This window comes from Epinephelus lanceolatus, chromosome 5, assembly GCF_041903045.1.
Source record: "Epinephelus lanceolatus isolate andai-2023 chromosome 5, ASM4190304v1, whole genome shotgun sequence".
NCBI classification, from domain to species: domain Eukaryota; kingdom Metazoa; phylum Chordata; class Actinopteri; order Perciformes; family Serranidae; genus Epinephelus; species Epinephelus lanceolatus.
This window is the reverse complement of record NC_135738.1, coordinates 35,312,404-35,337,377: the sequence shown is the minus strand read 5'-3', so window position 1 is coordinate 35,337,377 and position 24,974 is coordinate 35,312,404. Positions and strand designations below refer to the sequence as shown.

At 40.1% G+C, this 24,974-nt stretch overlaps 1 protein-coding gene across 1 annotated transcript; it reads right to left on the bottom strand.

Annotated features, from left to right (window-relative positions):
• Window positions 1–1,235: 1,235 nt before the first annotated feature.
• Window positions 1,236–20,410, bottom strand: rspry1 (ring finger and SPRY domain containing 1). Its single transcript, XM_033635471.2, has 15 exons — window positions 20,080–20,410; window positions 18,930–19,553; window positions 14,279–14,331; window positions 9,608–9,720; window positions 8,503–8,629; window positions 7,970–8,028; window positions 6,091–6,157; window positions 5,365–5,496; window positions 5,114–5,229; window positions 4,846–4,989; window positions 4,641–4,752; window positions 4,235–4,337; window positions 3,883–4,035; window positions 2,384–2,488; window positions 1,236–2,239 (listed from the first exon to the last, which is right to left on the bottom strand). The coding sequence occupies exons 2-15, from the start codon at window positions 19,325–19,327 to the stop codon at window positions 2,143–2,145; spliced, it is 1,779 nt and encodes a 592-aa protein (XP_033491362.1). The 5' UTR covers window positions 19,328–19,553; window positions 20,080–20,410; the 3' UTR covers window positions 1,236–2,142.
• Window positions 20,411–24,974: the final 4,564 nt, after the last annotated feature.

The following is a 24,974-nucleotide window of genomic DNA, read 5'->3' as shown; positions in this document are numbered from 1 at the left end:
TAAGAGAGACGCATGTTACCTTTTCGATATCATGTTAGTATCATCTGAATGATTTTCCAGATCCTGTTCAAGCAATTTGGTAGAGTAGTAACTTTTTCATAAATAATTTGACCGAAATAAATTTAAAATTATATAGTGCATCCATTTATTCTAATTGTACAAATAGATTCTATTGAGTCCTAATTTGTCACCTGTTTCAAAAATTCAAATGTCATTCAGTCAACCCAGAGATGCTTCAAGTAAAGGATGGACAGAAAGACAGAGAGGAAACATGAGGTTCCTTTAAAGACAGAGGGAGAAAGATGGAAAATGGCTAAATGAGAGCAAAGGTGTGCTATGTTACATAAAGCACAAAGAGGGAAACCACAATTTACCCATTCTGAAAGATAAATTGGAAGATGCGCCTCCAATCTGACAAACTTGTTCTTACAAGATCAATTCTGTATGCTGTGATTTGTAGCAAGTGAAACATAATTACATTTTTCCCCCTGTACTGAAACATACACTCTCTAGGTCATTTCACTGTGTTGTGGGTACTGTAGTTTCTTTGCTAATTCATATCAAATATTACACTGCCAAATCAGACCCAAAATAACCCGAGGATATTTAGTAAACTGATAATGAGGAAAAACGATTCACTTAAACATGTCACATTTGTTTTGAACAATTTAATAATCGGCTAATACAACACTGTCAATCAACAAAACCTGTTGTATCTCTCAACCAAGTTTCTACATCAGCATTCACCATCATTTATAAAACAAAATTAAATCACATCTTGAGGATTGAAAATAGTCGTCTTCATTCAGACGCATGTGTTTGTCATTACAAACAAAAATTAAGACATATTTACTCATGCTGCCCCTCAGTTGAGCCTGACTCATGGTGTAGCTGCATTACAAGTTGTTGCCGAATTGTTAGCACCAATCAAGCAATCCCAGATAAACTCAGAAGGTGGTGGTGGAAATTAGGTTGTTTACTTCCCCCTCACTGGCTCTTCAAACATAAGCACTTATGATTAGGGAGAAAACGTGATTTCATTTAAAGACAGGCTTTCTGCAAATTCTATCTATTTGTTGTGGTTGTTACACACATGACTGAGACTGAGGAAATATCAACATCTGAGCTAAGACAAAACAACACAAAAAGCAGCAGGGTCAGCTGAGCTTAAAATATCAGTCACTTCAGATTCAAGTCACTTTTTTTTTTTTTTTTAACGGGCTGTAAAACAAGAATTTTGTCATTAACATTCTCTGTCGGGAGACAGCTGAATTGATTTTTTAAATTTGCTTTTGTAAACCAAATCAGAAAACTGAATTCTAGCAATAATTTTGCAACTTTAAAGCTTTCTGACACAAAGAGAAAAGTCTGACATTTTACCTTAAGATGTATTTTTCCCAATGGCAAACCCTACCAGTGGGGGATCAATCAGTACAGACAGTAAAGCTGACCAAAAAACTAGATATAACTTTGAGAAAGGAGAATGAAAATGCTACCTCGAGAACACCATAGGTCGCATATCTATACCCAAAAACATGAAATGAGATTCATCTCAAATGTATCTGTACCTTGGGTTTAATACTGTACTACAGGCTGTTTTTCTTTTCTGCTACCCAGCCCTTTCAGATCTGCAGACATGTGCATGACGATGATGGGATTAAATAGTAGTAGCATCTAGGCTGAAAGCGCAGTGGGATCCTCGTATCATAGAAAGGATGTCTGATAACTATGCAGGGGCTTGCAGATAAGAGGTTGGTTCCGGTCTGTGATCTCATTAAATTGTTTCTGCTCCTCACTTCTGCTCTTTTTGTCTGAAGTACACACTGTTGGTAGAAAGTTGACGATTCTTGGCCCAGTGTCTGCAGTGAGTTGTCAGAAGGATACAAAAGAGGAGATGGAGGTAAATGGGAGAAAGCTCCTGGGGATCCAGCTGTGGTTTAAATTCCCCTCCTCTCATCTCCTCTTTTTCTTCTCTTCACCCCTCCATCGTTGCCTCCTCTTACCAGAAGTCACAGTTCTGGTATCATCACAACATTGTGGCACCGTCCTCACAGCCCTGCTGGGTGAGAGGGGATTAGAGGAGGAGGAGGAGGCTGTAGGGCTTGTGTGCCTCTCCGTATTGGAGAAGGGGCAGGAGGTTTGTCAGGAGACATGTGCAATGAGTCTGACGCGGGTCTGGATGTCCTGGCGGCACAGGGGGCACGTCTCTAACTGTAAGGCACACTCCATACACATACCACTGGAGGAAGATGGGGAGGGGCAACATACATGAAGATTTTATTATCCATTCATAGAAAATGCCAGACAGAAGGGAAAGGGCCTATGATATATTTAAACTGTCTAAATAGTTTGGAACTTTTAAGCATTGTTTGTGCACACATACCCATGTCCACAGGGCCGCAGCTCCGTATCAGCCATGACATCACAACACAGCGTGCAGCAGTTGTCTCGGATGCTAACCTGCTTTAGTAAGGCCAGACGCCGGTGTCTGTGAAACACATACATGCAAACACACACAGACTTGTATTTAAAGCAGCTTTTTCTGTGCACAGTGATGAAAACTAGGCATGGTAAATCAACCTGATGCACTTGCGCTGTGGCAGGTCTGAATTTGAACAAATTACACTGGCCTCTTACTAATGTAAATAAATATTTATGGCAAGTGAAACAACTTAATTTCAAAGCTTTGACAAATGAACTTCCAAATACAGGATGTAGGCGAGTGATGTATTGCAGTATCTTTACTGTTGGCGCCATCATGAATCTAAAAGCACAATACTGTAATTTTACCAAGCTGCCAAAATAGCCCAACATGATTGTGTTTATGCTCATTTATCAATTTAACATTAATTTGTTAACTGTGTGTTAGGCTTGTGTGATGTTAGGGTATTAAGGCATACCACAGTATTCAGAAATCCAGACAGTAAGACTTTTCAATAATGTCAAAAATACAGATGCTTCTCTTTCTATCAAACACATATTGAGATGCTGTATTAAGAGTGTATTGTATGTAGTGCACACTATGCTTCACTACAGGTCAGTGTCTACAGATGGAAAAGGCAGGTGAACTGACTGCCAGTGGTGGATAATGTTACAGGACCGTAAACAACTACAATAGCAGACAGACACACATCTAACTTGATGAATTAAGGATTTATTTCAACCAAACCTTAGTTGGTGATTGTTGGAACAGTGGACTAACTAAACGGCTAACAAAACGAAGTGGGATTTGGAGAGCGGTTCCATCCAATAACACAACCCTGCAATAACTTCTTTCTTTGTCAAGATTATACTGTCCAGGTTTTTGTTGACACTGCGTTAAAGAGTTCTTGATTCAGCAAAGGCAATTTTTCAGGTTGTGCTGTTGCACGGGATCTGAGTCAACAACTTTCTGACAGCCAACACAATCTGATCATTTTGAGCTTCACAAAGATGTTATTCATTTGAGTAATAAGAAGTGTTGATAGGTGCATTACATTTTGGTGCTACAGAGTATCATTGCATGATTTCCTACAAACCCTAAACTGAATAGAGCCATAATTAAGTGCCTGCCAAAAAACAGGCCTGCTGCTCTAATCGATATTAACAAGTCCTTTTACTAGTCCACGCATTTATGAAACGTCTAAACAGCGGCTTTAATGTGCCCAACAAATTAATGAGATGAAAATACTCTCTGTACACTGTAGAAATCCAAAAGATGAGTCATTTTCTATCATGCCATACCTACGTGTTGGATGCTGTATGCAAACAAATGATTCACTAGTCAGAGGACAGCTGGTTAAGACAACAGATTGCATACTGGTGCCTTTCCAAATGCTCAGAGCGTAGTATATTTTAGACACTGACATAAAAATCACTTGAAGGACCAGCATCATTTTTTACCTGGGTAGGATGATCTTTTCACTGGGGAGCAGTGAAGCGAAGTCATTGAAGGTGCTGAACTTGACAGAAGGTGGGTGACGGAAAGGCTTGGCCCCAAAGTTAAACTCACACTGCTGGTATGACATAAAGCTGGCTGCTGCGAAGAAACCGGACCTGACGGACACAGAAGGGAAAGATAGGGGTTAATTTGAGAAGGGGACAGAAGAAAGAAGATCCATATACAGGAAAGAAGGGAGGAAGAAGGGAAAAAAGACAAAGTTCATGGGGGAGAACAATCATTGAAACTAATGTCATAGAACAAAAACCATAGAAAAAAAAGACATTAAGGAGATGACAGCGTGTGTGGACTTACGTGGCTGAGGAGAAGACCTGTTTCTCTGGTGGCAGCTGATGTCCATTCAGATAGAAGATCATCTGCTTCTTGCTGAGGTCCAACAGGAAGCCGATGGCATCTCCTAAACAGGGCATGGGATACAGCAGAGTTTAATCTTGGCGTGCTATTGTTACCATTATCTGATAGTCCATGTGGGAGGTAAATCGGTGCCTGAATGCAGGCGGTGACAACAGTGCGTGGGTGCTAAAAATCACAAAACACTCCAGAGACACTAAAAACAATAAAGCAATTTCTAAACAAATGAGTCTGACATTTAAATGCGTGGTGTCCCCTCCTACTGTTCAGACTGACAATGAACTTTGTTTGAAGTGTGCGGTTGAGAAACAGAAAAAATAGTAGTGCTGTGTCTGTGCGTAGTGCATACCCTCCTTCCAGCAGGGGTGAGAGTGAGGTTTACTGCGAGCGTTGTACCAGATGAGCTGCCTGCAGCCATCATACGCACATGAGTATTCATCGTCTCCAATCCCATAACCCTCCTGTAACACACATACACACATAAAAAAACGCTCAAATGTGTGACTACACAGAATTTGTAAAAGCTGAACGGTGCAGAAACTGAAGATGAGTACATGGTTGAGGAACTTGCTGTCCTTGGTGGCCCATCCGATTTGCATCACGCCTGATGTAATGACTGTCACCTCGTAGTACCAAACGCCTGAATCCACGCAGAATGTACAACGCACGCTCTCAAAGGACGAGGCATCGCATCGTGCCTGAGGAGGGGAGCAGATAGAGAGAGAGAGAAAACACTCTGGTTTTATAATGAACACTTGTGAGAAACATTTCTATCAAGCAAATGAGTTGATCTGTTACTGTTCATTCTTGAATAAAACTAACCTCTAGTCCGGTGGGGGAGATCTTGAGGTACTCGCTGACATCGTTGCTGTTGAGCATGGCATTGATATTGGTGAGGTTGACCTTCTCGTAGGTAAACTGACGACCGTCCTTTAGGACTGTAAGGAGGACGACACAGTAAATATTATCACATTTATTTATTCAGCAACTCATGCAGACAAATACCTAATCAAAGATATCGTATCATGCGGCCCTACACAAACATACAATGTTGAAAACTCGGGGCTACTCACACAGGTTGTCGAGGCTCCACTGTGAGCAAAATCCGACCTGCCTCTTCAGGTAGTCAGGATGCTCTGCCCACGATTCCAGAACAGCGAGTCGATTGCTGATGCACGACTCAGACACTGTCAGTTTGTTCTCACCTGAGGGCAAGAAGATGCACCAGGCATGTGTGTTTAAACGGTCCAACAAATCTCAAAATAAAACTGTGTCTTCAGTGAAATCTGTTTTGAAAGGCCCATGTGGGGGAGGCAATGTTTGGATTAAGAGTGAAGGCCAGTTCAAAAAAATCACAACAAGTTGGTGTGAAACATTGTAGAAACAAGTTGCAGAAATGTAATATAAACCGATGGATACAGTTGGCTGGTGGGGACTACTGGGAACATAAGTATTCAAATGCTTCAGCACCACAATTTTGCATTAGCAACCAATCAGCATTTCACATATTGGTTTGGACATGAACACTGGAGGAACAGCACATCTCTGTCTCGACCTCACAGCATAATATTTCATATGTAAATGCAAACAAACCACCGCCAGAGAAGTAGCAGAAAGCAGAGGTTAAGACACTGGACATGCCTGTTGCCACGGCAATGCAGGTCTCTTTGCTAATTCCTATGATAAGGTCACATTATATCTCATTTTGGTGCTCTTTAGAAAGGTAGTTACTAATTTTCAGCTGTCTCATAATGAATCTTTAATATGAATTAGCAATAAAATATAATAAGTGAACCTACTGGTCTGGGAGAACTTCTCCAAAGCAATGAGAGCAAACAGCATGACAGTAGGGTGGGCCTCAGAGCTCTGGAGGGAAATTTACAGAGAAGAAAGAAAAGAAATGGTTATCAGTTTGTGCTCTCATTCAGGATATTATTTTGACCACCTAGAAACATTTCCTTTCACACAAACATACAATTACAATACACATATCATACGACTATGGCCTTTTTATTTCAAAATGTTTTATATTAAGGTATTGTAAGAAAGTAAGAGAGAGAAAAGATGACGAACGGATGGTAGAGATGAGGAAGGCTACTAATCGAAACTGTCTGCATTAAATTTGTTGCATAATAGTCTATAAAGGCGTGCCAAGGTTTTTGGAACCTTTTCAAGGAGCCCTTTGACATTGCATCTGACTGTTTTTTTAGTTTGAGAACTGACATTGCCTCATGAATCCAGTGTGACTGAGATCGAGGGGTCGGGGATTTCCAGCTAAGAAGAATAAACCAGTGGACTAGTAATGTTGAGAATGCTATTAGATCTGACTGATGTCTGGATATCCCGCTGTTGCTAGGGACAACCCCAAATGTTACAATGACAGGATCTGTGTCATCATTGTTTTGTTTTTACATAAGTAGGAGAACGTGTTAAAAATCTCTAACCAGTATCCGTACAATTTTGGACATGTTCAAAAGGTATGGTCTGGAAGCAGGGACCTGATGGCATCTTATACGCTTTGGGTCTGAACCAGGGTATATCTAGGCCAGTTTGGCTTTACAGAGGTGCAGGCGGTTAAGTACCTTATACTGCAACAATCCGGGTCTGACACGGATTGTGGTTGTATGTGTTCTTTTGATAGCTCTTTGCCAGGTTTCCTCAGAGAACTCAGTGGCCAAGTCCTCCCCCACTCTGCTTTCAGATATAACTAGACCTTTTATTATGATGTCACAGTGAGCATGCTTCCAGCAGCATGCTAACACAGGTTAGATGAAACAAAGGGGGTTGAGGGTTTTGCAACTGACAGCTATATCAAAATTTCATAATGACTTCACTTTACTGACTATAAACCTTTCACTATTCCAACCTTTCAGAATAAACTCTGCTGAGAACATTTGCCCGCAAACATCTGTTAGCTCCAGCATGACTTAGAAGTCCTTTACAGTCATGTACATAAAATGTATCCACTAGACATATTTCCGTACTCACTCTTCCTTTCTATACAAAGTCTTCCTCAACACTTGTTGCAACTACTTCATATTACAGACATTGTCAGAGGCAAAACTGAAAGGCTTTTCCTTAGAGACAGTTGAATAGTGTTTTTCCACTAAAGTTTTTAACTGCCTTTTATTGAATCACTATAAAACAATTCAATATGGCTCTGACAAAGCCCATCAACGAGGGTGGATTAGAAAACAATGAGGTTCTTGTCTGATGACTAATAAAAATAATGTGAGAAGTAATAATAGAGTGGTGAAAAACAGAAACTCCTGGTTGGACATCAAATGATTTTCCAAATAACTTCCAATTCCACAAATTTGGAAGTCATTTATAAAAACTACCAACTGACTTTCCACTATTGATCATTTGACGCTTATTGATATCTTAACGCTGCATTTACAGTCAATATCTCGTCTAATCTTTGTACAGCATGAAGCAGGATACAACAACGTTTTTGATTGGGTTTAGGCTTTCTGTAAATGAAAAAGTAGCTTGGCTGCTGATGTATCACAAGAAAAGTGATGACCCCTCCAACACAACATCCACCACTAACATGCCCTAAATAAAAATCAAGTAATTTAATCTTACACCTTTACACAAAATGATTCATAGACATGCAGACTAGTGAGTGAGTGAGTGAGTGAGTGAGTGAGTGAGTGAGTGAGTGAATTGGCTCACCAGGCTCTCTAGAAGGTACTCAAGGGTTCCAGGGCTCAACAATCCAATACTAGCCGGACCTTAAAAAACAAAAAACAAAACAAAACAAAACATTGTGTAAATAGCTTAATATCACAAGGACAAAGTATAAGACTAGGTATTCAGAAAGTGACTGTGTTTTCCTAACTTTGAGGGAAGCTGCTTATTGATTTCAAGAATACTGAATGACTGAGCTAAACAAGTCTCAACTGACCATTCAGTGTACCACCAAACTGCACACTTAAAGACACAAACATCCTCCATGACTCTGTCTTACTCTGGTTAAAGTAACAATAACAGTAAAATTACCTCCAAACAAAACTTACCTTTTACTAAAGGATAAGTACTTCAGCAAAAATTAATGTAAAGTCCTTGCAGGTTGATTAACATGCAGCCTTTTTGTGTCTTATAATCATTTATTTGAAGTGAGCTTGAATATCAAGTTCATAATAAGTTAATAACAAGAATACTGACTAAAGGATTATAAATATCACATTTGTAAATGTGTACTCTACCAGCCAGTTTCTCTGCCAGGCATCCTAGGACAGCTGTGGTGTTTCTGTGTTTAGCAGGGTTTAAAGCGTCCTGTCGTGCTACAGCCGAACTCAGACTCAACATGTCAGACAGTTTCTGGAGAGCATCCTGGAGAGAGGAGATGGAGCAGTTCACTCTAACGAGAGTCACATACACACAGTTTCTTTCAAACAATCAAAAAGTTGAAGAGGAATGAGGGATGAATTATTACAGTTTCAATCACATGTTCTCAAAACCAATAACACATGACTGTGATTTTCAAATGCCCCCAAAGAGGTCAAGATACAAAGTAATTCAGTTAAGTGTGGGCAAAATACAACTAAGACAGAGGTGATTCTCTGGACCAACAGCTGGTAAGGAAAAGAAAGAAAACCATGTCCAGTAAAGTAAATTTACGTTATTAACAGGGCCAAACTGTCACTGATGCAGCACCAACCAGGATCAGACAATATCATTCAACAGCTGAGCTGTAGTGCCAACAGTATCATACTTGCAGTTCAAGTCCAGCCAGTGCTACTTTAATGCACCACCTGCAGGCAAGGAGTGTTTTTATTCCTGTTTGTAGCTGCTGTGTGTTCGAAGCTTTATATTTTATATTTTAAACCTGCAAAATGTGTTTTGTTAGGTGGACATTTCTGTTGAATAATGGAGAAAGAACAGAGTTCATACTGTTCGGGGTGTCATAGTATGTCCTTTGTCCTCAGGTTACATTGGATCGAGAAGCAGGGGGTCCTAACCAGATTTTATTTGTCCAAAGGAGAAAAAAGGAGGTGGTGTGGGACAGAGGGGGTGGACAGCAGAGGCCAAATGAAAACATGATTCAATTACAAGCCAGTTCCTTGAGGTGTTAAAAATTGAGGACCACAGCAATTCACTAATCACACACAATCACCAGAATACAGAAAAAAACATAGGAAAGAGGAAGACAACGATTTGTTTTATAATTAGAGCTGCAGACGCAAAGAGAGGGGCTAGGGCTGGGTGTGGCTTTGCTCAGTTCTGGGATAAGAAAATTCTAGGCAAAGGGTCAGATTATTTTAAATGTATTACCCCGAATGACTCTGTACACACACGTAAGCCACTAACCTTGGTGGGCAGGGGACACTCATCCAACAGAAGGGTGATCACTGCAGGGCCAAGCGGATCGTCCAATGGGATCACTCGAATCAGAGACTGGACAACCTCCAGCCAACCGTCATCTGGGGGAGAAGAGAGGAAAAGATTAATTTGAGACTCGATGGATTAAATTTATCTGACCATTCAGATGTTTCTCCTCCTTGGTCCTGTTTGGCTCCCTTGTTTGTGTTGGTTATGTTCTCTAATTATACTAACACAAATTACACAAAAATACAGGAATTGCCATAATTAGTCCCAATGACACCAGATTACTCAAAGATAATTGACATGTGCTGAAATCACTTTGTGAGACAGGCTCCAGCATTATGAGTATCAGGTGCAGCATAAATACTAAAACGTCCATTTCCTGTCCATTAGATGACTCAGTAAGAAACACTCTCTCTCTCACACACAAGCTATCACTTATAACAGCGCCAGCCAACTGGCTGATGAATAATGTAACATCATGGCACATGTCAAACAGAAAGTGACTGGCTGGCTGACTGACTTGCTGCTTGGCTGCCTTCAGGGTTCAATATCTGCAAGCTAATACCCGACTTGGCTGTTGTCAAACCACACAACACCACGCCATGTGAGCATCAAACACCATATGTGCATGACACAAGGATCAAACACAAGAATTCAGAGGCCTGTGCATTGGCATACACACAAATACACAGCATGAGAGCATCATTCGCCATATACACAAGAAGCAAACTCACACAAACATCAACTTAAGCTTTATATAGACAAAAACCGGACTAAGAATCAGACCTGTAAGTTACTATCAAACTAGGGCTGCACAGTATATCCATATTATATTGATACTGTGATATATGACGAGACATCATCTTTGATTTTAGATACAGTAATATATTATGGCAAAAATATTGCCTTTTCCTGGTTTTAAAGGGTGCCTCATTAAGGCGACAATTTTCTGGACTCATCAAACTGTTATAGCTAGAGCTGACCCATATGCTACGAAGCTTCAATAGCTGCCATGGTAACTGACATCCAAATAAGTGTTTGACAGGGGTGCAAAATCATTAGGGGTATGTTACGGTCTCCGGACCTTAGTACATTTATTTTCTGTGTTTAATGTGCTGTGCATGTCATTATGGGAATTATTCGGCCAGCACTTGTCAATCATTTACGTGTGTGTCTAATTGTCTGCTCTTCTGGAGGGAATCCCCAGCGGACCACGCCTCCAGCCCGCTCTCCTCTGCTGCTGTTCAGTGTTCCCTCGCTTGCTGGTCGGCTGGCCCCCTCGCTGTCGTCATCGGTTCCGGCCAATCACCGCTTCACCGGCCCCTCGTCCGAACCTTTAAAGGCTGCACGAAGTCAAGAGCAAGCGCGGCTGTGATTTAATCTGAGCAGTCCGCCTCGCTCCGTTTGTGTGTTCAGTGGCTATAATCTGTTCGTTGTTGTTGTTGTATTTGGGAATCCATGGGCTTTAGGATTTAGCTTTGTAGCCTAGCCACATATCCTTTGTACACACACGTAAATTGTTTGATGTTAATACACTAGCTTTATAGGTGTCGGTTTGAGTGTTGTTTTGTTTGTGAGGTAAGTCATAGAGCAGACAGACAGATTTGTTTATGTTTTGTTATTCTGGGTGGCCTTCCACCACCGTTAGTTAAGTTAGTTGGGGTGTTTATTTTGTTGGTGACAGGTCAGTTTTGTTTTAATTGTTTTATGGTTTGCCGTCACCCGCCGCCCTTCCCTGAGTTTGTTTAAATGTAATTTACCGCCGAGGCTCCTTTCGTGAAGCCCGATTTCCGGGTTGTGTTGCTGAGCCTGCGAGCGCGTTTTTCTTTTTGTGTGCCGCTTTTTACAAAAGCGTAGCTTGTATTGTTTATTTTGTGTATGAATAAACGGCAGCTTGCCTTATTCACTTCATTGTTTGGTTTTATGTTGCTTCCCTTACCCCTAGACACATACTGGGTTGTAACAGGGTAAACCCTCTAGGAGCGTCCAGGGGCATGCCCCTCCAGGAAGATGGTTTTTTTTATTCTCAAGCTTCACAATGTAGATTTGCAGTTGATTGCAGGATGGGGACATAGGGAAAAATTCGGCCTATAATAATGTTATATAACTGCTACAAAAGTAATGTAAGGGGGACATCAATTCAAGGCACTTAAAGAAAAGCAGTCAAGAGTGTTCAGGTCTGGTTGCAAAATTGAATTTAGGTAAATTGTACAACACTGTAGCTAAAAAAAATAATGTGGTTCTGCTCTTTATAGCTAAAGCAACTTCTGTTTAGTCAATTAGAAGACAGGGCATAGAAATGTTATAACGTTAATAAATTGATTCCACAACCAGTACAACAACAACAAGAACTGCGACAAGGTAATTTTAATTTCCCTCCTGTTATTTTCAATGAGCCTGGCATCTGTCCCCTTCTCAGGCAACATAATTAGGCTACTGTAACAAGCATAGTGTTTAACTACACCATAAGTAATGCAGGTCCAATTTAGTTAACTATGTACATTTTTTAATTTATTTTGAAACATGTAAACATTCAACTGTGTCTTGTTGGCCATTTCTTAAGAGTTAGCACACGCAAATACTGGCATTTTGTCAATACATAACAAAAATAAATAACACAAATGTCAATGATGCACCATCATAAGAATCTGACCTGCTCACTACTGAACTGCAGCTTGTAAACGCCCTCAGGAAACAGTGGAGTGTACTGCAGTCTCTACAAAAGTGTTGAGTGGGGTGTGCGTGGTGAGTGAGGAGAGAGAGATGGTGTCTGCACTCGGACAGGTCAGCAGTAAACCATGAATGGAACACTGAATGTACAGTGTGAGCTGCAGTGTGGCGCATAGAGAAACGTCTCCCATGTTTTGTGTCATCTGATCAGCTCTTTTGATCAACCTTCAAACTACTGAGGATGAATATCTGCCAATAACAACTTGTGGCTGATCAATCAGAGTACCCTTAGCTGGGGGTGTTCTATTTAATCCCTGCTTGTCCTCCACTCTGGCTGTTTAAGCAGAGATAGTGAGTTAATTGTTTTTGTTATTTAACTCCCTTGTGACTCTGTCCTCACAGACGCCCCCCCCCCCACACCAAATCTCACAAATGACCTATTTTGGATTCAAAACAGTGATTTTTTTCCAATTTGAATTTTTGCCCTGATTTGAATGCTTTGTTTTTTGTTTTGTTTTGTTACCATTAAACTGGTGGACCCCTCTGCTCTCTCAAACTCTTTCTCTCACTCACACTCACAATGGTGCTAAGTCCTACTAAAGTTGGGTTAGGTATGGGTGTTTGAATATAACTGATAATGATTACCCGCCCAGATCTCATCAAAGCTTTGAAAATTCACATTATCCCTGAGGATTTGAAGCCCCTAAAATGGTATTTGGGACAGTCCAGGACAGTGGCTGTATTATTTGCCTTTACACACTTAGCCATTATATACATGTTACTTATATATCCAAAATCTCATTGTGTAAATATTTTGTGAAAGCACCAATAGTCAACGCTACAATATCACTGCAATATAGACTTTGAGGTTTTTGGTCAACAACATTGTGATGTTTGCTTTTCTCCACATCCCCCAGCCCTCTTTCAAACTAAGAATACAGCAATTCTATTACATTTCATTCACTTGCTGCACAAAGTAGCAAAAATATCCACCTGGAACATTCACAATAAAATATTTAAATTCTATTTAGATGCAGAATCGGGGTAGTAATATAAAGTAGTGATCAACACATGATTCCTGCAGTGTGACTCGTGACTTGTCCTTTCCCCAGGTGATGTAACATACCCCGGGGCTGGGCCAGTGGGTGTGTCACAGAAACGCTGAGGCAGCAATATTACCGTGGGATTGTCAGCAGCAGACAGGTGGTGTCGCAGCCCCCTTCAGTGAACATTTCTCCATTATCAACCTCATTCAAACCCACCCAGCTTTTCTGCACATGATCTGTACATTTCTGTTCTCAAAGCTGCGTTTCTTCTTAACGACAGAACACAGCTCAACCCAAACCAAACCAAATATGCTCACTGTTAAGTGCTTTGAACAACACACATTTCAATGACTGAAATATATGTACATGTTGTGGAGAGAGTGGCTTGAATGAGGTGTCAAAGTTGCTAAGTAGGAAAATCTGTCACAGAACAGAGGAGGAGCACTGCGACTGTCTGCTGCTTACAAAGCTGCTGTAATATCATTGCCTCAGCAGTTCTCAAAAACAACCCACCAGCTCAGCCTGAGGGGGATGGGACAACATATTCAGAAGAGACCTGTTCAAAACCCTGGGACTCTTCCCTCATCAGTCAGTAGAAATAATGAATACCGTGGATAATTTGTGAAACCCCTTAACTGTACAGCTACACTGCAGTTCATAGTTTCATTTCAATCCGTAGAAACTCTGTTAGAAGAGTTGTGCACATGATGAAGAGCCAACCAAGGAAAGGTTTCAATATTACCCCCCTCACCTTATTACTGTTACTGATTAGAGCTAATGTTCCTACAGTTTCCCATTTTATAACCTCTGATCCTCTCGTTTCAAATACACAAAAAGTGCTTTTAAGTCCCATTGCTTAGGGTATTCTGTACAAGATAAAGTACTTGTACTAAGTCCACGTGCACTGTGTGAATGTGTGTTTTAATTTTTTCCTTACCTGTCTCTGCCATCTCGTGCAAAGTGATCATGGAGTAAGGGGGCTCTTGGTCACTGAAAGACAAAAGTTTGGACAGAATGTGACAACTGCCTGCTTCTTACTTCTTCATTTCACCTGAATGCTATACATCAAAAACTCTGCTCTATATTTTGTGATAAATGTGTTTATTTATGTGCATACTTTGAACAAACAGAGGTGGTGCTTCTCATTAAGATTATTCAATCAGCAAGTAAGCTGTGATCACTGCATCTGAAATATTACAAACAAATGATCCATGCTTTTGTGTCTCTCTGCGACTGCAGTAATGGCCATGGCCATGGTAACATTACTATGTTACCACACAGCGAGGCTGAGGCAAGCGTAAAGGATTTACTTCAGTAGGTGTCGTTTTTGATGCTGCTGCTATGACTGTTGCTTGTCGGGGCTCATCCCAAGCTGAAAAATGCCTTCGTTTTGACAGCCATAACTTCGGCCAGCTTCATACTCAAATTTCCAATACAACTTCAACTGCTTTCATTTATAAATCAAACTGTAAACAAATTCTTGGAAATGTACATGCATGTTTCATACAGGCCTTCAAAGTATAAAAAGACAGTTTTTCAAGATGCAACATTTATCAGTATTCTCATAAAATGAAATATTTTGCTGCATCTTGCAACCACTGTTAGATTTTAGGATCTTGACACACAGATGGGGAATGATATTAGAGGACCAGCCTCCAAGGCAATTCTATTAGAGGTGCAACTGAATATTTTATTTGCAATCAATCAATCAATCAATCAATCAACCAACCAACCAACCAACCAACCAACCAACCAACCGGTTGCTTTTTTGATTGATAGATTAATCATTTTGGCTATACATAGTCAAATTATTAAAAGTGTTTTCAGATCTCTCATTTTGCCTCAACAATAACAAAAAAAAAACAACTTTTTCTACAATAGTAAAAACAGATAAAATCTGAAAAGTCACATTAAAAGAGATGAAACCAGCTATGTATTCATATTAAGGCAGGAAGTGAGATGTTAGCATTTACCATAATCTTTCGATAACAGTTCCTCCTGGTCCCCAAAGAAATGTACATGCAAGAAGCATTTTTAGAATACCTTTACTAGCACACCAGAGTGTTCACGTGTGCTAAGGACCACTGCATGCAAACCTTCTCCATTGCATTAGTGTAACAACAGCCACAAATACTAAACCTCAACCTTAAAATGCAGTTATTAATTAACAGAGCTGGGTCAACTTTTCTTGTACCAGTCTTGCTTAATGGTAAACTACAGATCAACTCTGTGGGAAAAAAATGCACTGGAGTAAATGTTAATGAAGTGGAGAGAAAAATCTCTAACTGACAAATAAATGATGTAGGTTGTTCAAGAAGTGGCTGGATCAGACAGAGAGTATGCTGAAAAAGAGAAGATCAAACAATCATAAAATTTACAGGCCATGGTGAAGACAGTGGCCTGTTTCTGTCAACTATAGCTTAACTAGAATTCGTAAACACACATTTGCATAAATGGTCAAACTAGTGAAAAGCTACAGGGGTATGTGAAAGACGACTCTGGAGAGGAACTTTGAGTCTGGACTGTTGTACTCAAAGGAACAGTCATGTAAACATATACAGAAGACTCAACACTAAGCCAGGACATAAGAGATGCTTTGGTGGCCTGGTTCGTGGAAGAGACTGAAAATTGCGTCTTATTAAGGCAGACGTTGCGCTAGACTTTTTCGTCGCCGATCATTTGACCGACAGGGTCATAAAAATCTGGTCATAATCTATTTTTACCGGTCATTTTAATTTTTGTTTTTAAATGATAATAAAGATTTTCAAAGACATTTAGTTTTCATTTGTTCGTTTTTAATAAATCCAACAAGCAAGTTATAAAGTGTACATTAATAAGGACATGAACGAAAAGATGAACAATCACATCCACACACCGCAGCACTTCAGTTCGGCGTTTGGTCTATTTTTCACGCGAGCCGCGAGCGCTTCTGTCAAGCTGGATAGAGCGGATCGTACCAAACAGGAAGTCGGACACAGAAAAAACGAGAGAATCCGGCCAATTTTCAAAATAAAATAACAGCACGCACTGAGGAATGTGAGGAGAAAATACCGTGTTTATAATTCAAAATAACACAACAGTGCATAACCGAACACATTTTTCAATACCATAATCACTTCATTACAATTTTAATTTTGTGTCACTGAGCCTACAGACATAACTACATGAATAAAATGGTCAGAACAAGATGCCCTATTCATTCAGTGTTTATCCAACATGCTCAATACATGGACATGCAATGACAAATTGTCATTAACTTATTACGTTATTAAAAATGATTAAAATATGGCCCTACCCATGTTTAAAATGACCTGTTGAAGTGAAAAAACGAGTACTGACGGGAACAGACGAGTGGAGTCGATGTTTAACCAGCGCGGAGAGCGCAGGAGAAATGCGCTGCCTGTGTGGACAGTCAAGCGCCTGCGAGTATACTTGCAGGACTTCTGCGACACTACCGCATCTGGTGTGTCCAGGCCGTTATGTCAACAACGCTATATGAAGCAGATGAATGACTTTTTCTCTGCAGTGTGAAAATGGCAGCCACTTAAACTACTGACTGTGCACTCCGCCGCCAAGTGGGCAGGGGTGGTAATTGCAACCGGTCAAAATGACCGACAGCCTTCAGATTTTCCGGTCATTGTAGTAAAAAACTGGTCAATGACCGAGAATATCCGGTTAACACGACCCCTGTATTAAGGCAGGCTGAGAGGAGATAGGCATACAACGTTTCTGCTGCTGCTACAGATAGGACCAGACTAATATCCAGACAACCAAAGCAGACTTCACTACCTCTAATTTACATGGCCCTTTTTCAACGTTCATATTTTCATCTTTAATGAAGATTAGATATCCCCTGAACACACTCATTCAGCTCATACTTTGTTCTCAAAGCCAGCCAAACTAATGCTGATGAAATTGCTGAAAACACCAAAGCGTCACACAGAATGGCTTTTCTCCAGAGATAGCTCAGTGGAAGAGGAGGATAAGAAAGTGTTTCAGCATCTACGCAGGCAGCACAAATCTTGTTACATCATTGCAGCAAGTCATCACTACATCAGGAGAGGAAACACAGTACATAAAGGAAACTGACTTGCACAAAGTTCTCTCTGAGGAGTTGTAACTGTTTGAAGCCACAGGTAAATACCAAAGGCCTGTGGCAGCTGCTTAGACCACTTAATACCATTCAAGACACCTTTGAAAAGAATAAGCAAGGTTTTCAGTCTGTTGACAGTATATTACTGATATAAAGAACCAGCCAACTGTAGAACACACTCAAAATAAATAATAAAGATAACGTATGATGTAATAACAGTTCTGTTTTACTTTGTAGTTTATGTGCATAAAGACAGACATCATATAGCCATTACTTTTATAGTGTGGCCCAGTATGACTTTTTTGTCAAAGTTGTAGCCTTTACATTTCTATGTTTTAGGCAGGCTACTTTGTGATGCTTTACTAAAACACTGCACGATTATACTTGTAGGAACCTCAAGAAAACACAACCCTTGTTTAGATTACAAAGACGATGTTGAGAAAAGACAGGAAGTGTAATTTTTGTGCAGCTGTTTCACATTGTTGGTCTACAGTAAAAACATCAAAGGGTGAAACAGTGATATGATCGTAGATATATTTTTTAAAGTGAAGTATGATACCCATAACACTGTCAGCCAGACAGGTGTGACCTAGTCAGCACAATCAACAATTTACAACAGCACAATATGGAGAGTGAATTTAACAGCAATCATTGCAGTTTTCCGACCAGACTCCACAATGTTATTCATTACTTGATATTTCAGCTACTACTTAAGTTGGTTCACATGCCAATTTGCCAATTTTCCTAAATGAAACTTATTAAGTGAACACAGAACATCTTTGTGATTTTCAATGTAGGATTCCTTTAAGTCCCCATTTAAAACATATAAACAGTTTACAAACATTTACTAAATGATTAATGAATCATCAGTTAAATGTTCATAAACTGCTTACGAATGCTAATTAGGGGGACTTAAAGCACTGTAGGGACTTCTGTCCAAAATTTTGTACTGTGCTGTTTGTTCCACATAAAACACACAGGACTTTGTCATCTCAAAGGCGTGTCTTCACTGTGTACCCACTACTCCTTCGAACAGTCATGCATGTGATGTTTGTGTCAACAAAACAACCCTTGTGATGCTTCTGTTGGAAGACGTTCATGTCTATGATTTTTCTGAGTCTAGTGGGCATGGGTTTAACTGAGCTTGAGTTTCATGGTTAGCTAATGCGGAGTGGGTGATATAGTTGCTCTAGTTGATCAAACTATGAAAACAAAAAATAGGATAAAGAAGATCTAAGTGTGCCATGCTAAAACACACTTATGTTTCCAGGGCACTGTAGCTGCACTACTGCTGCTCCACATCTAATTACTACTGCCTCTGGTGCTAAAGTATCTTAATGTAAATGGCATTAATAGTTTTTGGTATTGGCTGAACTCAGCTGACACCTTTACTTAACTATAGAAAAACTAATTTTTAAAACTGCACAGACCACCCTGACACTTCCTCCCATCATCATTTTGATCCTTATAATATCATTACTCTTATTAGACTTACTTGTCTACAAGTGTCCTGATGACAGCCAATGTGTCCAGCACCAGGCCATCCACATTCTGCTTCTTCCTTCTTGGCTCATGGGGCCCTCGCCCTCTGCGTGGAGGCCTCACTGGGTCCCTGGGTCGACTGCTCCGCGCTTCTACAGTATCAACACCCACGCCTGTACCGTGATCCACCCGCCTAGCTTGTCCTCGGGTTGCCCTCGAAGATCCATGGTGATGATCCTCCAAGTCACTATCCTCCCGGCACACACAGCTGTTACCCATGGTTCCTGTGCCGGAGACCACACTGGCAAGGGTCTCCCAGAATGGAGAAAGGGAGTTTGAGGAGGAAAGGAAGAGCAGAACCCGTGCAAGGCTCCTGCAAGCACAAAAAGTGATCCAGGTGGCTACTATCATATCATTTGAAGAGCTTGTTTTTGGGGGATTCTTGTCCCAGTGAGCTGGGTGGGGTCAGCGTGAATGATCATAGTGTTGCCAAGCAGAGATGTGGGCTTGGTTTAGGAGTAATAATACAGTGCTCGTTAAATGGACCAGGAGGGGTCAAATGAAGCAAGAAAAAAAACCTCTGAGCATCATAGACAGCCCAAGGCTCAGGTCCGGTTCATTTCCAGGGCTTGCATGGCTGTGGAAACAACACAGAACAGAAAAAGTGAAATTCAACCCCTGAAGTTAGATTGGTCAGAGCTGTACATTTATCTGTCTAACAGCTTATCATGTTCTGCCAGCAGCAAAGCTTAAAACTAGCTGAGATGACACACCCCATGAGATCAGTATCAAGTCTGAAAGAGATAAAATAGTGAAAACTGTAAATAAAATCCGCATTAGCCATCTAGCTTTTTATCTCTCAAGCAAAGTAGCTACTATACGATACCTGTTACAATCTAGAGTTGTACGTTACTGTGTGCTATGTAGACAGCCACAGTAACAGTTGTATCAATACTGAGCTCATCTTGTCCTAACTGTCTGAGACATTTTAGTATTGTTGACAAACAGGAGATTTTCAGTTAGCTGGCTAGCGTGTTAGCCACCCACCGAGCAGGCACTGTTACATTTAGCAGTTCCAAATGAAAACCAAGTCTCACAAACTCGCACCTATCATTTCGTTATTAAACTATAACATGTCAATTTCAGCCAAAACGCATACTTACGTTGTTACCGCTTGAAAAACAGCACCACTCAAACTCAGTCGAGCCAGACCGAAGTAGTTAACAGAACAGACAGCTAATTAGCCAGCTACGTTGTGCTGAAGCTAACCAGCTAGCCGTTAGCCCGGTTAGCTAGACACCACTCTGATCCTACTGTCAAACTACACAAGTTAGCTAACGTGAGTAGCATTGAACTACGCGTGGTCTTAAAACGCCGGTGAAGCCTGGCACATTTATAAGACCCGTCTATATCTATCTCAACACACCTTCACTGAACTCTAAAACAGTACATTCATGTGACGGCCAGCTAACACCTCGTACACATTTTAACGACGCTACACCGCTAGCTGTTTGCTAAGTTCCGTAGCGTCTGCGGCTAAAAGATTGGACATCATCAGCTGTGGCTGCGGAGGCGCGGCTGACAGAGGAGGAGGAGGAGGAGGAGGAGGAGAAGGAGGAGGCAGGGAGGGGGGTTTCTGATGAACACAGCGTAGACACACAGCAGAGACCGCAGTTTCCCTTTTGTTATAAAATAAAATCGTGCCTTCTCCTTTTTTTTCATTACCCATGACGTATTACAAACCCCACGGAATCGCTTTAGAAATAACTGTTTTTTGTTTTGTTCATTATATTTACGTAGCACGTATGCAGGCTATTGTTTTATGACAGGCGACAATAAAAGCAACAAGTTGTAACAATAAAATTACATCAGATGAAAATACATACAATAGCATAAAGAAGTATTTACATTAGACTACAGTATCAACACCAAGTACAATTATTTAATGTGAGAAAATAAATGCTATCAAAAACAGAAACTGGGTGAAAACCCTTAAATGCCACAAGGCGACTGGATGCCCTGAAGGCAAACTTTCCCACAGTACTTAAACGCAATCAAAGTCACAAGATTAAAAAAACAAAAACAAAACAATCACACAATCACATTGGCGAGCTATAGCAATACAATACAGACTATATATGATGTTATCTTGCAGTGGGGATTGTTTTATTGTTTGTTTAAAGGGGAACTACATTCATTTTCAAAATTCATACGTTATTCCTGTCGTCTAAGACAGTCCAAAAAAGATTAGGCCTAGTTAACGTGAACAACTCTCTCCAAAATCCAAAAACTAGAGTGCTAAAACTCAAATTTGTGATGTCATGGGATATAAAGTCTGGAGCTGCTCCATAGACAATAGATTGGGAAAAATGTATAACACTGGGAGTGTTCTGAATATGGACTGAATCACTGTGATGTCATGGTAACAACAAGAATTACTTTTGGGTATAACTGGCAACTGGTAACAGTTACAGTCATATGTAAAATCATCAAACGTGTTGATTTCTGTTGTCATTTTTAGCTGTAACTGTAACATTTAACAATATATATAGTTAAACACCGTTGTCGTGTTGACCTGACGTCTCTGCTGTGCTTAAATAATGTATTTTGTTGCTTTGCTATCATTTTTGATAAATCTACTAGCATGGAAGCAGAGCAATGTACTGCTGAGGATGGCTGCAGTAAAATCTATTGAAACCACCTAAAAATCAATATCAGTGTGAGCATATGGTATATTTGAATGTTTGCTACGCTTTACCTTACACACTAACTAACCGAGGCAGTGATAGACCAGCAACTCCAGTGTTCTGCTAAGTAAAATTATTGTTCTTGTTAATGGAGTCTGATGTGATAACAGCGTCAATTATCTGTTGGAAAAGACTGTCTGACAGCAGGGTAAAGCAGTGAAAATGTTCCAAATATAGCATTCACTTTAACTGATCATTTTTTTTTGCATGGGCCTTTGGGTAATAAAGATTAACTGAGGCAGCATTTGCTCAGCGCTGTTTCATTTTATATTCATGACATGGGAGTTTTCTACCTGGAAGTTATTGTAAATAAACATTTTGATTTGGTTTATACAGGTACATTTTCTGTTTCAGAACTGAGAACAGTACAAGGAAATAAAGCTCATTTGGGTATACAAAGAAAAGAAGCTCTCTGTGGGTCCACAAAATCAGACTCCCATTCACTGTCTGTGGAGCAGTTTCAGACTTTATACTTGATGACATCACAAGTTTGAGACTTTGCTGGTTTCTGGTTTTGAGAAAGAGTAGCTCGTCTTCCAAATATTGATTGACCTTTTCAAGGCAATGCAAATAACATATTGGAAATGTTAATTTAGGTGGTGCTTCCCTTTCAGAGGAAATTTAATGGGACAACTGGGGATTGAGAGATTCAATTACCCAGGTGAATCTGCACTGTGCCACACAATGGTGAGGAAAAAAAAACCTTTAAGAATCATTTTATTGGTCATCAAAAAGGTCACTTTTATTAACACTAAATGAAGGTCTTTTAGGTCAGGGAATATGGAGAATACAACAGAGAGGAACTGTAGGTAGGTAGGTCCAGGTTCAAGTTTCAGTCTGTGGTACATTTTTACTAAGTGAGCGTTCACAATAAGCATATGCCCAAAACAAATAACTTCTCTTAAAGATTAAACAATGAATCACCTCACAGGCTCTGAGCAGTTAACACAATGTTGTAACAAAAGGATCTTAGTTTATTATCAAAGAGGATAGTTGTGCATGTGGTGCACAGGTATTCTTCAGTCAAGCACTTAGATGGTGTGCTGCAAATTGGGACAGTCATACACCTTGCTTCGGTCTAAGGCGGTGTTTAAGGAGTTGTCACGATACATCCCACTCTTGCTGAGTTCCTCAGTGAATCTTTGTGATTTAGGGTGGAAAGTACACGGTGAGCTTTCAAAGGTTGGAGGGCGAAGACCGTAATCACGGGAGGTGGTCCTGTACAATGGATTCTGAGGCTTTGCCCACAGTACTGGCACTGCATCTTTAACTGCTGGAGTCATCATGCAGGAGAAAACTGGGTTTCCAGGGTTGGTACATGGTTTTGTAGTTTCTACCTGCTGTTCTTGAGAGGATGCCATCACTGCAGTGCCTGCAAATAGAAACTGGTATCAGAATTCACAAACCAAAGTTACACACAATCAGGCTTATTTTAAATAAATGTCTACAATAAAACTGGCTGGTGCAGGAATTCTTTCCTATTTTGTTTACCCATTGGCAACATTAACATCATACAGGCCAAATGAGAGCTTCTCAGCTATCTTTGATCCAACTATCTTTGGACAGTTTCAAATAGAATTGCAATATATACTTAAAGCTGATTTTTCTTATTGAGTAGGGTGAAGTCAGGTAATTTCAGACATCAAGTAAAATGGGACAAATTAGGTTTAACATCTTGGGCTCTTTATGTATTAGCAGCCAGGCACTGAACATGGGGTTGCATTGTTTTTACAAATGTCCACTGAAGCAATGAAGCAATCATTTTTATCTGTCTGAGATGTGGCCAGAGCAAAGAGTAAAAAAAATCACTGCTGCCAGAACTTGCACGTGGCATGTTGATTTTCTCTTTTTGGTAATCACAGTGCTGCAGCTAAAAAAAAATAAGGGTATAACAACAAAAAATGTTGTAGGATGCTGCATTTTATTAAGAATTAAGACAAAGACGGTATACTTTATTAATCCCCTAGGGGAAATTCAAGTTGTTTTTTCTTTTTACTCTGTTGTCATATACACACAGGCCCGAAATACTGACACCTACACCTACTAAATACCTATGTATTAAAAAGAGCAATGTCAGAGTGAGTGGGCTGCCCATGGACAGGTGCCCCGTGCAGTTGGGGGTTTGGTGCCTTGCTCAAGGGCACCTCAGCAGTGCCAAGGAGGCAAACTGGCACTTCTCCAGCCACCAGTCCACACCCTATATTTGGTCTGGATGGGGACTTTAACTGGTAACCCTCTGGTTCCCAAGCCAAGTCCCTATGACTGAGCTACTGCTCCCCCAAACTGTTTGACCTATAATCAAAATATTTTCATAATACACTTTTACTGGAAAATGGCTTTGAGTGGATACTCAATGCATTCAGGTAATATGGGAAAAAATATTATGCTAAACTCCGCCGTTTCGCTGAAGTGAAACCAGCATGTTTTTAAGCTATCAGGAGCCATAAAACTGTGACGTATACTACCCTGTCATATTACAGGCATTTCTAGTCATTTTGTCACTTAAAAAAAATAATAAAGATGATGCAGTGAGTCCATATCAGCCACAATAGTCCAGAATTAACCCTACTTGACACACATTTGCATGTCCATTATAGACAATATGGTACGAAGGAAAGAGGCAGCAAAAGAACAGAGAAAGTATGGCAGAAAAGTTGAACTATCTTTTTTTAATGGATAACCACAGGTTACATTAACAGTTACAATGATAATATGACTGAACTGATAAATAGATTTAACCACTTAAAAACAAATAAACATAACTGTACCATTTGAACTTACCAGCTGTCCCATTTTACCTGAACATGTCATCATAGTGAGGTAGAGGTCCTTGATGTGTAGCAACAAATTTTGTAATACAGCCTTTCAGAGTACCATAACAAGTTGTAAAGTAACACTCGGGGTAGTCTTCGGAGTTTTAGGTGGTTTTCTTGATAATCTTCCACGAAGTGTATCAAATTGCCTGACTTCACCCTAGCTATATTAATGCACTCTTAACGAAAACTTCGTCTCATCTAACGCTGCAGGGAGATTACTCTAACTTAGCTAAAATGACAAGTTCAGATGCTACAATAACGTTAGTTAACGGTTAATTCATAACACTTAGGCCTACATTAACATTTAGCCCATGAAAACGCTGCTGTTCACAGTTGTAACATAAATATAATACAGTTAACTTATAATATAATAATAATATAATATAGTTACCTTGAAATGCAGTAAAACAACAGAACAATTTGTGATGTGTTGAGTTAGCGGGAGCACAGCTCCAAGATGAGACGTCTGGTTACCATAGAAACTTCAAAACATTA

Excerpts from the sequence above, each read along its gene's own strand:
- rspry1 (XM_033635471.2), bottom strand. The coding sequence starts at position 19,327 with ATGATAGTAGCCACCTGGATCACTTTTTGTGCTTGCAGGAGCCTTGCA. Across the intron at positions 4,036-4,234 it reads CAGGTCTTCTCCTCAGCCAC|GTCCGGTTTCTTCGCAGCAG; the intron begins GTAAGTCCACAC and ends TGTGTCCGTCAG. Across the intron at positions 2,240-2,383 it reads CTGCGGCCCTGTGGACATGG|TGGTATGTGTATGGAGTGTG; the intron begins GTATGTGTGCAC and ends ATCTTCCTCCAG.